Source organism: Triturus cristatus, chromosome 3_1 (genome assembly GCF_964204655.1).
Source record: "Triturus cristatus chromosome 3_1, aTriCri1.1, whole genome shotgun sequence".
Classification (NCBI taxonomy): Eukaryota; Metazoa; Chordata; class Amphibia; order Caudata; family Salamandridae; genus Triturus; species Triturus cristatus.
In genome coordinates, this window is record NC_140583.1 from 328,957,734 (window position 1) to 328,973,938 (window position 16,205).

At 44.4% G+C, this 16,205-nt stretch overlaps 1 protein-coding gene across 1 annotated transcript in view; it reads left to right on the plus strand.

Annotated features, from left to right (window-relative positions):
• LOC146860199 (sodium/nucleoside cotransporter 2-like) overlaps positions 1-16,205 on the plus strand; it is a 347,088-nt gene that overhangs the window by 164,554 nt on the left and 166,329 nt on the right. The window contains exons 7-8 of the mRNA XM_085644040.1: positions 12,878-12,991; positions 15,248-15,325. Of these exons, the coding sequence (XP_085500166.1) occupies positions 12,878-12,991; positions 15,248-15,325 (192 nt within the window). The remainder of the gene's footprint in view (positions 1-12,877; positions 12,992-15,247; positions 15,326-16,205) is intronic.

Here is a 16,205-nt window from a genome sequence, read left to right on the forward strand (position 1 = left end):
AATGTATGTAATTCACCAATAATTCCGATTCTTAAACGAACAGATCCAAAGGCCCTGCCAGTATATCGATTGGTTATTGATCTGCGCGAATTAAACAAGTGTATTGTGCCACAATTCCCTGTGGTCCCTGATATCTCGTCATTATTGACAGCTATTGATTCCGAAGCAACATTCTTTACTGTAATTGATCTCAAGAATGCCTTTTTCAGCGTCCCAATAGATCCGGAAAGCCAATATTTGTTCGGATTTAGTTTAAATGGGCGTAGCTTTAAATTCTCACGCGCACCTCAAGGATTTACAGAAAGCCCCAGCATCTATAGCCAAGCACTGAAACGAGAACTCGATAGCATCCACATGCCAGTTAACACTGCCTTGCTTCAATATGTCGATGATCTGTTGATCACCGCTAGAAGCGAACCCGAATGTGAGAAAGCATCACTGACAGTTTTACAATTTCTAGCTGAAAAGGGACACAAGGTGTCCCCTTCTAAGCTGCAATTCTGTGTCCAGCGAGTTATTTATCTTGGACACTCGCTGTCCAAGGAGGGAAGGCAGCTTACACCCGACCGCATTCAGTTAATAGCTAACATGCAAATACCCAAGACACAAAAGGAGGTGCGGGCTTTCATAGGCCTCACTTCATACTGTAGACAGTGGATCCCCCAATATGCATTTCTAGCAAAATCGCTCATTCAGTTGACAACCCAGGAGGCAGCCACATCGACTGTTCTCCCTTGGACTCAGGAACATACACAAGCTTTTGAAAGCCTAAAGAAAGCTTTATGTCAAGCACCTGTTTTAGCAACGCCATGTTACAGAAAACAGTTTACACTCTTTGTTACAGAACGCGAAGGTACTGCCTTGTCAGTACTCACACAGGAACAAGCAGGAGCACACAAACCATGTGCTTATTTTTCTAGTACATTAGATCCAGTAGCTCAGGCTCTTCCTGCGTGCCTGAAATCAGTGGCAGCGACAGCTTTAGCAATACGACAAAGCGATGCCATAGTGTTAGGACATCCATTGATAGTTCAAGTACCACATGCGGTAGAGGTTCTTGTAAATAGAACGCAAACACAACACTTGACTATTGCGCGACTTACAGGGTACGAACTTACATTGTTTCAGCCACACATAGAAATCAGACGCTGTAACACATTGAATCCTGCCACACTTTTGCCAGTAACCGGAACAGACCCACTAGCCCATGACTGTATTGAAGTTATTACTATAACGACGAAACCTAGACAAGACTTAACCGATGTCCCATTGTCAGATCCAGACCTGACATTGTATGTAGATGGTTCATGTATGAGAACAAATACAGGAGAGTTGGTGGCTGCTTACGCAGTCACAACAGATACTGAAGTCATTGAAACTAATCGTATAAATACTTTGTCAGCTCAAGCTGCAGAGCTTATTGCTCTGACACAAGCCTGTATTCAAGCCACAAATAAAAAAGTCAACATATACACTGATTCACGTTATGCATTCGGAGTTGTACATGACTTCGGCGTGCTATGGCGAGAGAGAGGTTATTTAACTTCCCACGGTGCCCACATTCAGCACGGACCCCTCATTCATGCCTTATTAGATGCAATACATCTACCCACTGCAATATCAATTATGAAATGTAAGGCTCATACGAAGATTACTGATGTCATTTCTCAAGGCAATGATCTAGCCGATAGAACAGCTAAACAGACTGCTCAAGCTCAAACCTCCGACATGACAAAGACAATAGTCCCGATGCCGACACATTGTATGACAGTTAAAGATCCTACCCTTGACGTAATTGACATACAGACACATGCTACGCCAGACGAAATAAAGAAATGGACTGAATTAGGAGGGATCCAAACGGACCAAGGATGGATGATGAAGGAAATGTCTGTGTGGTTCCTTCCTGATTCAATGGTCCAAGTTATAGTTAACACTATACATAGTCCAGCACATCTAGGAGAAAAAGCTATGCTAGATAGCATTCAACACATTTGGTTCAATAAACATTTACGAGCAGCAGCCAAACAAAAGGTCCGTACCTGTATGATCTGTTGCCAGTTCAACCCAGGAAAAAGTGTTCCCGTAGAACAAGGTGGATTTCATCCTCCTAATCACCCTTTTGAAGTCCTCCAGATGGATTATATCCAGATGGAACGATGTCGAGGATTCAAATATGTTCTCGTAGTTGTCTGCGCTCTGTCCCGTTGGACGGAGGCATACCCGGTTTCAGATTACACTGCCCCGACTACTGCCAAACAGTTAGTTCGAGAATTCTTCCCACGATACGGTTTACCACGTGTTGTTCACTCAGATAACGGCCAGCCGTTCTCATCCGAATTAATGAAACATGTTTCACTTTTGTTAGGTTATCAGTGGAAATTCCACTGTGTCCGACACCCTGAGGCAGCAGGTCTCATAGAAAGACATAATCAGATACTGAAAATCAGACTGTCCAAAATATGCAGAGAGAAAGGTGTCGACTGGGTAGTAGCGTTACCAGTTGCACTCTTCTACATGAGAATGGTAGCACACTCTCGAACAGGGCTATCCCCGTATGAGGTGATCTTCGGCAGACCACCAAATATGTGGGGGACGCCTATACCACGCAAAATAACTGATATTGACTGTAATATGCTGACAGATTACTTGGCTTCCTTGATGTCTGCACTACAATCTTGTCGTTCACAGGTAGCTGCAGCCTTTCCCGACAACACTGAGGTGAAACCCCTTGACGTAGTTCCGGGGGACCTCGTTCTTGTGAGGAATTTCGACCGAAAGACTCAGCTGGAGCCCAGGTGGAGATCACCCAAATTGGTCCTGCTGACCACAAGGACAGCCGTGAAGATCGAGGGCAGGAAAGGATGGGTGCATTCAAGTCATATCAAGAAATTTCATGGACTTCCTTCAGATGTAAACAGCCCACCTCGTGTGTCCTCACCAATTGACTCAAAACTACCTCTGGCTGAGGCCGACAGTAAAGAACTATATAAACTAAAATTAAGGCCTAGACCGTCGGACGATTTGATTGTTTAAGTCCTCTCCTAGGTGAAGCGGTTGAATCTGTCTCCGACATGTATCGCCTAGACCTGAATCATGGACAGTCGCGAAAAATGATGAAACGACAGGCGTATTGTAAATCACTGCGTAGCCATTGCATAGTGACATTATTAATCTTGTTTTTCTTAAGTCTTTTAATAATTACTGCAAGTATATTGTTGCACATATATTACCCTATTGCCAGAAATGTTTACAATGTTACTGCTGAACATTCTTTTAGTGACTTACCCCCGCATGAATTGTCTTATAGACTTGCGCTGCGCAATAACACTTTCATTAGTATGTTACATCATTCCCATCAGACTAGTAATGCAACTAATTGTTGGGTGTGTGGCCGGCTCCCTCCCTATCAGAATTATGAAGGAGTCCTGCCTTTCTTTCCACATCCGTTTACACATAATGGCTCCTGTGGAGCATGGTTCAGCTTAATGAATTCCATAGACTCAGATACAGCCGTTTACCAAGACCAGTGGGTATGGGGAAATCTGAACCTAGTTTTATTCAAAGTCTGTTACCCTGACAAGGAGGGTCGCCCCAAAGGAACAGGAACTGATCTAGAAAATGAAGTATATGGATTAGGTAACTTCACACCTAATCTCATGATTCTAAATGTCGAATCCGAAGTTGAACTAGTTTTACCAACCATGTCAGTATTCCCAGCGAAAGGTGAATTGTGTGTAAGAAAAGTTGGTTCCATACATATGGGCCATAGTAAATGCACTACTATAGTAGAATTCAGTGATCAAGGCAAATCTTCATTTAGAGCTTATCGCCACTCCTACTTTATATGTGGTCAGACTGCATATATGCGTCTACCCCTAGATTGGGATGGTACCTGCTATATTGCATTCCTTTTGCCACCTGTTTTCCTAGCTCCTCCTGATTATTATAGAAATATTCATTTAGTACACAACAGAGAGCGGAGAGATCTCCCAATTGTCGATTACACTGAAACAGCATGGGAAAAATACACAGATTTCAATAAAGGCATCTTTCCCTATATAGGTACTGTTACTAATAGTAAGCTGATACGTAGATTAACTAGAACCCTTGAAGCAGTAGTGAATGAAACTATTTCCGCTTTAGGCAATTTAACAGAAGAGCAGTCTGCTATGCGGATTGTTGTGCTTCAAAATCGTCTTGTCCTTGACGTCATCCTGGCTGATAGGGGCGGAGCTTGTAGGGTCATCGGATCAAGCTGTTGCATTTTCATACCAGAAAATTCGCCATCTGTATATAAGGCCATAACTCGCCTTCATAAGATTGTAAGCCAGATACACCAGAACCCAGGCACCTGGACTTGGTCCGGTTGGTTTTGGAGTATAATATCTACCTTTGGATGGAAAGTTCTATCATTCCTAGGTATTGGCCTTCTCATACTATTCAGTTGCTGCTTATGCCTGCAATGTGGACCAGCGATTTGTGGTCTGTGTGCCACATCGTGCATTCCACATCAAGATTTTCATTCAAGATCCCGGAAGAAGAAAGAAGAACAAATGATGCTATATGAACAGATCAATGGATTAATGAAGATTGATATCTCTTGACGGGCAAGTAGGGGACAAGGAGGGAATGTGGAAATATGGATTTTTCTGGTCAGTTATGTCCCCTATCTTGGACCCCAACGGTTCTATGTGCATGTTACAAGTACATGTATGTTCCCTCCAGTTCCAGTTATGAAGACGCAAATACATGTGCGTCCACCGTTAACATGTCCTCTGTTGATCCGCCATGAATGGGCCGGATATTCCATTCCTAAGTACGAAAGGCCACCGCCTTTATATGGTTCACTTATGCCATTTTACAGTCCAGGCAAGTAGGCCCTGATTCTGTCATCAAGCTTTTCTTGCTTTCTGTCTCTGAAAGCTCCAGTCCGAGCCTGCATCTGTGACCATGAACTTTGTCTCATTCTTTGCGCGGCTCACGAAGCCTGACATCAGCCTATTCTCTGCCAAGAACTGTATTTCACCTTCAAGTTATCTGCTTCGCCCCTCAGCCGATGCATTCCTGTCTAGTAGTTTAAATAAACATTCTTCCAGCTACCGAGCAATGGCTCGGCTTCTCTGTCTTTATGCAAGTAATTCATAGTCCTGTTACCATGGAATATTCCTACCCCCTCGCATTTAGTGTAGACACTTAGACGCTTGTACACGCACGCACGGTCAGTATAGAATAGATTCTGTCCGAGAGTCCTTCTTTTGTGGATAACATAGTTCTTTAAACATAGGATGTTAGATATGATTTGGGATTAGGTTGACTTGACCCCCCAGACTTCTTGTCTCCACATGTAGAGCTAAATGTCAAGTCCCCCTCACCCCCTAGTTGCACGTCAATCACACGTCATGCTGCTGCGCGCGCATCTATGCCAAGTATTATCTTATAGATCCACCTATATATGACATCATAACCAATTATGTTCCTTTTTACTCCTTATTACACCCATTTTCGGTTACGCATATGAATCGTCATTTTCCTTATCAATTGTTACGCCTACCGCATCTATTTCATTGTAATGTATGTACTATAAAAGTCATTTCTTGTCAATAAAGTATGTACTTCACTTCCTGAACCTTCGTGGTGACGGAACTTGGAGCAACCGATTATAATCGATCATTGGAATAAAGCCCATTCCGAACCTCTAATACCACGGATTCTGCCTCTTATTTACTGAGCTATTTTATTATGTTTCTGTATCAAATTAAGTCCCGGTAATTAAATTATTTACCACAATGGCAGCGTGCCTTTATTTATCTATTAACAGCTCACTTTTACCAAACATTTGCATGTAAATAGCTTTACCTGTTTCGTTACTTCAGTGCAAAAAAAGTAAGTTAAAAACATTAACATTTATAATGCCAATAGCTCAAACTTTCACAAATGCGAGACCTATTGCATTGCAAATGCTTGTCTTTCTTGTACTTATTGGGCTGTTTCTTTGGGGATTCACTGAGCTCAACTTTGCCTAGTGTGGGTGGTGGTGGGGAGATTTCAGATGATATTTACGTTTAATGATGGTGTTTTCCTACGCATACTAATTGTTGCCTATGTTTTATGTATGCACGGTCCTATCGCAATTTCTACTTTCACTGATGTTACCTTCGCACACACATGAATCACACTATATAACAAGCACATTGCTTTCATGGAAGATTAGGGGCCTTAATAACCCCTGTAAGGGTAAGCAAGTCTCGCAGTATCTTACACGGCATGCCACCCAAATTGCCTTTCTACAGGAGATCCACCTCTAACCCGGTAGACCTCACATCTTGGTCTTCTTCTGGAGATCCTATTGTTCATCTCATGTTATAGTACATATTCCAGAGAGGTCTGCATTTTAATTCACAAAAGTATACCATACTACCCAGTGACAACTGTCATCTACGAACATAGATGTTATGCCTTGGTGACTGGGATGCTGGCAGACCACTTAATGTGACTGGCTAATATCTACGCACCAAACATAGACACTACTGAATTCTTTCATACGCTCCAAACACAATTTGCCAAACTTGATTTTGACCACATCATTGAAGGGGGAGGCCTTATTCTACTAATGGACATGTCCCATGATACAACAGCTAGCTCCCCTGTTGGCAAACCACGTTCACTCCACATCCTACATGATATTTGTGACACTTTTGCACTATGGGGTGCCTGGTGACTAAAGGGTTCCTCCCCCTTAGCATTCATTCACTATTCCACTCATCACAATACCAGGACCCACATTGACTATTGCCTCTTTGACTATGTCCCGGTGCACACCACCTTCTGTTTCCCATTCTGGAGTATTCGTGAATGACCTTGATGGTTCCCCATGTTAGCACTGCAGGACGCACTATCCGGCTCCACCTTGCAAGATTCGGTGCTAGACTATTTCAGGCTCAACGAGGGCTCCGTCACCAGACTACATTAGAGGTATATGCATTCCTAAGCAATGGCGAGTACTGGGAGAGTTCTGCAGGGAGCTAGCACACATTGAGGAGGCTTTAACTGAGCTAGACTCGGATAGCCCACCATTTTAATAACTGGTTGGTTTCATTTTTAGGCTGTGTTGCTTCCAGTAAATTGTGGAGCACATTTATCATCAGAAAGCAGCACACAAAGAAAGAGAAAAAATTAGGAGAACTAAACATATTTCTCGTTGTTACTCTTTGCCTAAGGAGGCGTGGCAGTTCTGGCACATTCCCAGGTCTTCCACTTATGGTAAATCTGGGACTATGTCAAAATCCACGGGTTTTGCATGAAAACATCCATGCATCACCCATGCAATGCCTCCCTGGGGCAGAGTAATGCAATGCAGCCTTTTGTGCTGCATTGCATTACTCTGGATTTATCAAGTCAGTCAGGTGGACTTGCGTAGCTTGATAAATCGCATTTCAAGGGTTGCGTTGCTTGTGCACTCCGTTGCATGGTGCAAAGGTGAAGCAATCCTTTGATAAATATGGCTCTTTGTATTTGCCTTGCTTTTTACAAAATCAAGCTTATGATCAACATCATACTTGCTATACTGTTGTCCTGTGTGTAGCCAACAATCTATCACAGAATCTCAGCACAATGAGGTTAATCTGGGGATAACTTTGAAATGTTTCCTAATAAAGCTTGAGAAGATGAGTTCTGAGTAGAATACATCTGCTCCTCTGTTAGGTGAAGGTGCCAACTTCAATTATTTTGACTGAGAACCCTAAGGGACTTATATATGAGAGCCTTGCATCACTTTTGCACACGTAAAGTGGTACATGCGTGACGCAGGTCACTCATTTTGATTAATGATGCCACGCAAGGCCACCCTGCATAGCTTTGATTTGCCTCATAAATCATGAGTAAGGAGATGCAGCACTAATCACTGTGTTGCCTTACTCTGGACCCAGGAGGCATTTCATGGGCGTTGTGGTGGGTTTACCCACACAAAACACCCATGGAATTTGACACTGATCCAGATTTATAAAGTGATGTAAACATGGGGAAACACCAAATCTGTACGCTTCCTGAGGTGAGGCATAACTAGGAGAAATATGTTTATTTCTCCTCATTAGGCCTCAACTACGCAGCGTGCATGCGCTGCGTAGGAAAAAGACCTTTAGCCATTGATTCCTTTTTTCAGGCAAAAACGTGCACGCGTTGCATTGCTTTGAATGGCAATGCGTGCACGTTTGGCGGTTCCCTTGCGGGAGCGAGCGGCGCCATCTGGTAGCAATTATTGTGCTCGCTCCCGCAAGGGAAACAGGTGCAGGACCCCTCCTCTCTCCCCTCCCCCTGCTGCCCCCTCCTCTTTCAGTGCGAGGCACGTGCGGTTGTTTTTTTCGCCGCGTAAAGCCGGGCTGTGCAGCTGCTTGCTGAAGCAGAGACTAGGCTTTCAAGAAAACAGTGTCTGCAAAAAGCACCCGCTAATGTGCACAGACTCTCCCGAACCGCCCGGCTTCCTGTGAACAATGTTTGGAGAGCGGTTATTTCAGAGGCTTCGCAGGATTTAAAATGGGGCCTGGGCTGTGCTGCGAGACGAGGAGCGACGTGAAGTGCCGAGAACGGCACAGGCTGGTTAGAGCTGCTTCTAAAGCGCCATGAGGCCTGCGGCGCTAGGGAGCAGCCACTGCATGCGTCTTCTGTGCATTGAACAGGACTTCCAAGGCTGATGGGGAGTTTCAAGGAGTGAGCAGGTTCGCTGTCACCAGGGGCTGCAGTTCACTTGCCTCCTCTTGGCAGACACCCAGGCGTTGGCAGACACCCAAGCCCAGGGTCAGGGTGGAGGCTGGAAATAGTTATATCTGCACTGATCACCGAATTTGATGACGCCTTTTGGTGGGATGGAATACTGTGGAAAATTGTTCGCAGGGGCAGCTAAAGCCACCGCAAAGCAGAGCAGACTTTTACAAAATATGTTTTTAAAAAACAGGCAGGAAAGCCAGCAATAGTGATACGTAACCCATACTGTGGCGTGAACAAGTATCTTGCCTGCAACCCTGTAGGGTTGTCGGTCTTAATCCGAAAGTGACACCGTTGGTACAGATCAAAATCTGCAACCCTTTGCTCCACGGCAGCGTGTTCCATGAAACGGGCGCACCTGCATGAGGTACAAGGGGGCAGATTTATGAGGTTTTGCCGTAGGGAAGCGCAGCAGGCCTTCATGCTGCGCTTCCCTACGGCAAAAGAAAAGGGCAGGGATGCGCCGTATCTATAAAATGCGGCGCATTCCTGTCCTTTTCCCCTGCGCCGGCGCACAATGGGCTGCCTGCGCCAACGCAGGCACCTCTGCACCATGGTGCAAGGGTGCCTGCGTTGCGGAGATGAATATTTTTGTACAGGAAAGGAAATCTTTCTGTACAAAAATAATCACAAGAGGTGTTTCCTCTTTGTATGGGTGCTGCAGAATGCACCAGCGGGGACCAGGTATATTCAAATTCCTTACTGGTGTCATCTATAATGTCTGCCATACGCTAGAGGGCCAATACCCTCCACAATCTTGCGTGCCACTGAGTCAGTGAGGGTGCCTCTGGTTGCTTCCATGCAGCTTCTAGGGCCATTTTAGCGGCCCCCAGGCACAGCCACATAACCGAGTGAGCACTTCGTGTTTGACGCTTTAAAAGGGTTTCTTGTATCCCTAACAGGGTGAGTTCTAGGGTCTGAGGGATTGGGTATCCCAAACTAAGCTTAATTTGAGAGAGGATCTCCTTCCAGAAAGGCTGGATATGTGGGCAGTCCCACCAGATATGTTTAAAGTCGCCCAGAAGGCCACTTCCCCTCCAACATCTGTCTGAGGTATTGGGAAAAATCCTGAGGGTATAGATACCAGTCGTACACAACCTTGTAGTGTGCTTCTCGCAAGTACGTTGATCGGTTACGTTTTGTAATGTCGTTGTGTAGGCGTTTCCATTGTTTTCCCTCAGGTGGAGTGTCTATTAGGGTATCCCAGAAGCATCTGTATCTTGGGGTGGTGCGGGGGCTTAAGGACTGAATAAGTGCGTAAAGGAAGGAGATGCACCCCTTAGAGCCAATTCCTGATTGGGCAAATTTTTCAATGGGGAGCAGATCCCTGGTGGTGGCCTGCCGCACTGAGGCCTGCATCACCCAGTGTTTGAGCTGTAAGTAGCAGAAATGTTCCCTACTTGTTAATGCGAACTGCTGCTGGCATTCACTAAACGTGAGGAGCTCTCCTTGAGTAGGATTTTGACTCCCCTCACTCAATAACCCAATTTCTTACACATGTGCTTTACAGAAATGCAAGACATTATATAGAATACACACATCTCTTGTATTAGGAGAAATAATAACTCCACTGTCTAGAAATGTTGTATTGTGAATTCTAATGATGTATTGAGTCGTATGGCACACCACCGGTTACACTGACGAACTCACAGTGATTGCTCAGTTTAATTCATAAAAGAAATGCCAGAAACCGGTCCTAGGAAGCTTGTTTCCGGTCCAGGGAAGGCATGGCTTGGCAGTTCGGGCTGGACTGTTCCCATGAGGCACAGGGTCAGACTGATTTGCATATGGCCATGTCTGAACTGGGGTGGCAGAGTGGGCTAAAGAATGGTGATTGATCAAACCCAGATCTGTTGACTGGGTGTGAGTGTTTGATTGGTTCTGATGCTCCGTCCATCACCACCCCCTTTTGTACCGCTTTGTTCGCCATAAGTTGGCAGGGTATGCTCAGACGTGAGTCCCTTGCTCACTTTGCCACTGGATTCAAGCAAGCCTGGCTGAAGACGGCTGAAATGCCAGAAACCGGTCCTAGGAAGCTTGTTTCCGGTCCAGGGAAGGCATGGCTTGGCAGTTCGGGCTGGACTGTTCCCATGAGGCACAGGGTCCGACTGATTTGCATATGGCCATGTCTGAACTGGGGTGGCAGAGTGGGCTAAAGAATGGTGATGGATCTAACCCAGATCTGTTGGCTGGGTGTCAGTGTTGGATTGGTTCTGATGCTCCGTCCATCACCACCCCCTTTTGTACCGCTTTGTTCGCCATAAGTTGGCAGGGTATGCTCAGACGTGAGTCCCTTGCTCACTTTGCCACTGGATTCAAGCAAGCCTGGCTGAAGACGGCTGAAATGCCAGAAACCGGTCCTAGGAAGCTTGTTTCCGGTCCAGGGAAGGCATGGCTTGGCAGTTCGGGCTGGACTGTTCCCATGAGGCACAGGGTCAGACTGATTTGCATATGGCCATGTCTGAACTGGGGTGGCAGAGTGGGCTAAAGAATGGTGATGGATCAAACCCAGATCTGTTGACTGGGTGTGAGTGTTTTATTGGTTCTGATGCTCCGTCCATCACCACCCCCTTTTGTACCGCTAGGGCCATTGTAGCGGCCCCCAGGCACAGCCACATAACCGAGTGATCACTTCGTGTTTGACGCTTTAAAAGGGGGTCTTGTATCCCTAACAGGGTGAGTTCTAGGGTCTGAGGGATTGGGTATCCCAAAATAAGCTTAATTTGAGAGAGGATCTCCTTCCGGAAAGGCTGGATATGTGGGCAGTCCCACCAGATATGTTTGAAGTCGCCCAGAAGGCCACTTCCCCTCCAACATCTGTCTGAGGTATTGGGAAAAATCCTGTGTAGTTTCTGAGGGTATAGATACCAGTCGTACACAACCTTGTAGTGTGCTTCTCGCAAGTACGTTGATCGTTTACATTTTGTAATGTCGTTGTATAGGCATTCCCATTGTTTTCCCTCAGGTGGAGTGTCTATTAGGGTATCCCAGAAACATCTGTATCTTGGGGTGGTGCAGGGCTTAAGGACTGAATAAGTGCGTAAAGGAAGGAGATGCACCCCTTAGAGCCAATTCCTGATTGGGCAAATTTTTCAATGGGGAGCAGATCCCTGGTGGTGGCCTGCCGCACTGAGGGCTGCATCACCCAATGTTTGAGCTGTAAGTAGCAGAAATGTTCCCTACTTGTTAATGCGAACTGCTGCTGGCATTCACTAAACTTGAGGAGCTCTCCTTGAGTAGGATTTTGACTCCCCTCAATCAATAACCCAATTTCTTACACATGTGCTTTACAGAAATGCAAGACATTATATAGAATACACACATCTCTTGTATTAGGAGAAATAATAACTCCACTGTCTAGAAATGTTGTATTGTGAATTCTAATGATGTATTGAGTCGTATCGCACACCACCGGTTACACTGACGAACTCACAGTGATTGCTCAGTTTAATTCATAAAAGGCAAAGGGAAATTCCAGAGGAAGTAAGCCTTGGAGTGGGAGATTGTTGAATATTGGGCTTGTGCCTCCTGCTCCCCTCACATAGAGATCCTTTCATCAGTACGAGCTCGGTCTGCACACCACTAAGGCAGCGTGGACTGGGCACACACCCTCTACGCCCATGGAAGTGATGGAATAGGCCACTACCCATCTCTACAGGATAGTGGAGCTAGATAAGCCCAACTACTACCACCACCATGGCTCACCCACCTTGGGAACTATATTGTCCCCTTGACTAAGGGCATGCTGATGGCCCACTAATACCCATCATAGCCTTTGGGGCCCCTTGGCACCACCTATCAGGCGCAGGTGAATATCATTATTCTATTATCTCCTAGGATCCCCTCTGTGCCTTGTCTCCTCATTCCTGAAGGTTTACTCATGGGCAGTGTACATTTGAGAACCAATCATTCTCTCTCTTAATTATATAATTTTTTTTATTCATGTTTCCTTTTTCATGTATGTTTCCTGGTGTGCAATGTTGGTTTGATGCCATTATTCTCTTTATCCCATAACTATTATATACCATGTGACTGGTTTCCCATATGTTTCATTGCTTCTCCTGTCATTCTTTGACTCTAGAACAGATTGTGTGATTGCCAATACCTTCTCTCATAGGTTTCATGGCGAGCAGTGCTTTGGGGCCTAGGCCTGCAGTTTGCCCTTGGACTCTTTATCATCAGAACAGAGCCTGGATTTCAAGCTTTCCAGTTTCTTGGTCGGGAAATCCAGGTAAGTTGCAGTAACTCTGGGACGGTTTACACCCCGAGGGCAGACTCATAGAAATCTGCCAATACTTGTCCACAAAGCTCTTCTGAAGTGTGTATAATTTATGTTTTGCTTCAGTTTTGCTTTTTTCGCAGCTGTTTATTGGGAGTAACTCTCAGCACTCAAAGAACAATGTCTAACAGGGGGCAGGAGCTGGTACTTATAGCATGAATAGCAACCTATATATCTGGTCTACCTGCAAATGTGTGAGGGCTTTCTTGCAGTTGAAGAAGACACAGGATGGTTGTCTCTCCTTGGAGAACAATTAAGTCGAGGTTCTGAACATTTCAAGGTTCACTTTGTCCTCCCATCCTGGGTCTGAAGAGCGAAGTCTCTGCAGTGTCCCGTGACAGTCAGCTCTGACCAATCAGGGACTCTATCCTGAGAATATTGGGGCGCTCAGCACTAGAGAGGCTATGATTTATGATTATGATTTTCATGCATTGTGGAGAAAGCATTACCTCTCAAAACCTTTCCATTGCATTTCACAAAGGTTGCGAGGAAAAAGCAAACGACTTTGCATACCCTAAAACGCAGGCAGGGTATGCAAGGATACATGTAGAATTTCTGCACACCAGTATGCTACTGGTTTATGAAAGGGCGAGGAATTTCATAACCACTTCTGATTATTATTGTTATAACGAAATCAACTGAGGACGATTTCTGTTACGCATTCTCAACTGTAATGTGTGACAGGAATCGGAGGCAAGTGCTCCCTTCACAGGGATGGGATCTATGCTTCTATATTCACCCCAAGATGCTGATGACAAGATGTGGGGCGAGGGGATTTCCATCCTTTTTTCACACATGTAACGAATGGCAGGGAACAAGAGTGGCTATACCTTTACCAGGATGATGTGGAGCTAGGGCAGAGAGTACACCCACTATGCTCTCTGAGTAGGGATACATATATATATCCCTACCTATCACTACCCCTACTCTGAGAGCATAGTTTCATGGTTTACAAAAACCATGACAAAACAAGCACTGATAAAGTCTTTGCCGCTGCTTTTTTCTAACAGTTCCAAAATATTTTGGGGGAATAAAGGCAAATGTCTGTTTTTGGTTTTTTACTATGGCACATAACTCTTTTTGTAGCTATTTGTTTCAGTAAATTTTCAGTTCAGTTTCTGTATATAAGATAGATAGATAGATAGATAGATAGATAGATAGATAGATAGATAGATAGATAGATAGATAGATAGAGAGAGAGAGAGAGATAGATAGATAGATAGATAGATAGAGAGAGAGAGAGAGAGAGAGAGAGAGAGAGAGAGAGAGAGAGATAGATAGATAGATAGATAGATAGATAGATAGATAGATAGATAGATAGATAGATAGATAGATAGATAGATAGATAGATAGATAGATAGATAGATAGATGGATGGATGGATGGATGGATGGATGGATGGATGGATGGATGGATGGATGGATGGATGGATGGATGGATGGATGGATGGATGGATGGATAGATAGATAGATAGATAGATAGATAGATAGATAGATAGATAGATAGATAGATAGATAGATAGATAGATAGATAGATAGATCGATATGTATAGACCAATAGATAGATATAGTTTGTGACCCTCCCAAATCATCGAGAGAACAACTTAAATAAATAGCTGCAAAGAAAGTTATTTGCCATAGTAAAAAAAAAGAGAGGCCTGAGGTAAATTCAACACTGTGCAGCCATGTTATTCGGCGCACTGATTCTGAATAACACACCCGAACATTCTTTTACAAATTTGGCACTGTTGTAATTTTTGTATAATCAAAAGCTCTTGGCTAATGCCAGACTTAAATAAGTCAAACACAAGGAGATGATGGGCGGAGCACTGATAAACTCTCCCGTGGGTCCCTTGCTCACTGTGCCACTGGATTCAAGCTACCCTGGCTGATGAAGTGTAGTACCCAGAAAACAGTCCCAGGATGCTTGTTTCCGGTCCAGGGAGGACCTGGCTTGGCAGTTCGGTCTGGACTGTTCCCTTGAAGCACAGGGCCAAGACTGATTTGCATATGGCGGGTCTAAACTGGGGTGGCATGGTGGGCAAAAGAACAATGGATTTAACCCAGATCTCTTGACTGTGGGTGAATGTATGATTTATTCAGCATTCCGTCCGTCATTTTTTTGCCTAGCACAGACTTAAACCAGTGCCATGATTTTAAAGCAGGTAAAATAAGTAGTTACTGACTGAGCTCCAATCTCTTTCTTTCAGACTTTCTTGAATTACACCACCACAGGCTCAGGTTTTGTATTCGGGCAGTCATTGATCAAAGATGTCTTCGCTTTTCAGGTGAGACAATAATTACCCAACAATGTTTTTTTTTAATTGATCAAATCAAAATGAGAATAAGTTTTAATGACTTTGAATTCACCTTCTATCTGCTTTGTTTGTCTGGTAACCACACAAGTAGTTTCTATTGTTGCCTTTATGTATTACCTCCTCGTCCGTCTTCCTCATAACATTCTGCCTCATTAGACACAAATGGTTTACCTATCCTAGCTCTAAGATTTATTTTTTCCTGTTTCATGCATATGCATGCTCAGGTAAGGTTTTTTTTTTTAAAGAAAACAGAAATATGGGTATATACATATTGTTTGAGGTCTGCCTTAGTATGGTCTTTTTAGAACTAATTTTGCATTACCCACGCAGATGTGTTGAGCTAGGCACGGTATCTTCTGGCTGTAGCTACTACTTTGCACCCAGGTCCTGAATCAGCAGTTTCAGCTGCAATGCAATTTCTTTCATATACATTATTTTTACAAGTTCAAAACTTCCCTATTTGCAAATATGGGCCACCTTTTTAGCTACACGATTCGCTAAGGAGGGGGGCATTTTTATTGTAGGGCCTAGGCCTATTTTATGTCCCAATCCGACCCTACAAGTCTCACAAAGGGAGAAGTCCTTGTTGGGTTGACTGCATAACTCGCATTGTGTTGCACTGGCCAATAAGTGCGTGAACTGGCTCACGAAGAACAGGAACTTCCCTTTCTCACTCACCCACAATATACTTTTCGCTTGCAGAGTTTAGTGGATTGGGAGAAGTCGGAAAGATCGTACCAGGACTGTCATTATCAACTTCAAAGACCTCACTCTGGTTCACAAACTATTATTTGATGTGGCGTATATACAGGAGGGGCACACTAGGATTGATCTTTTCCCTATGGGGTAC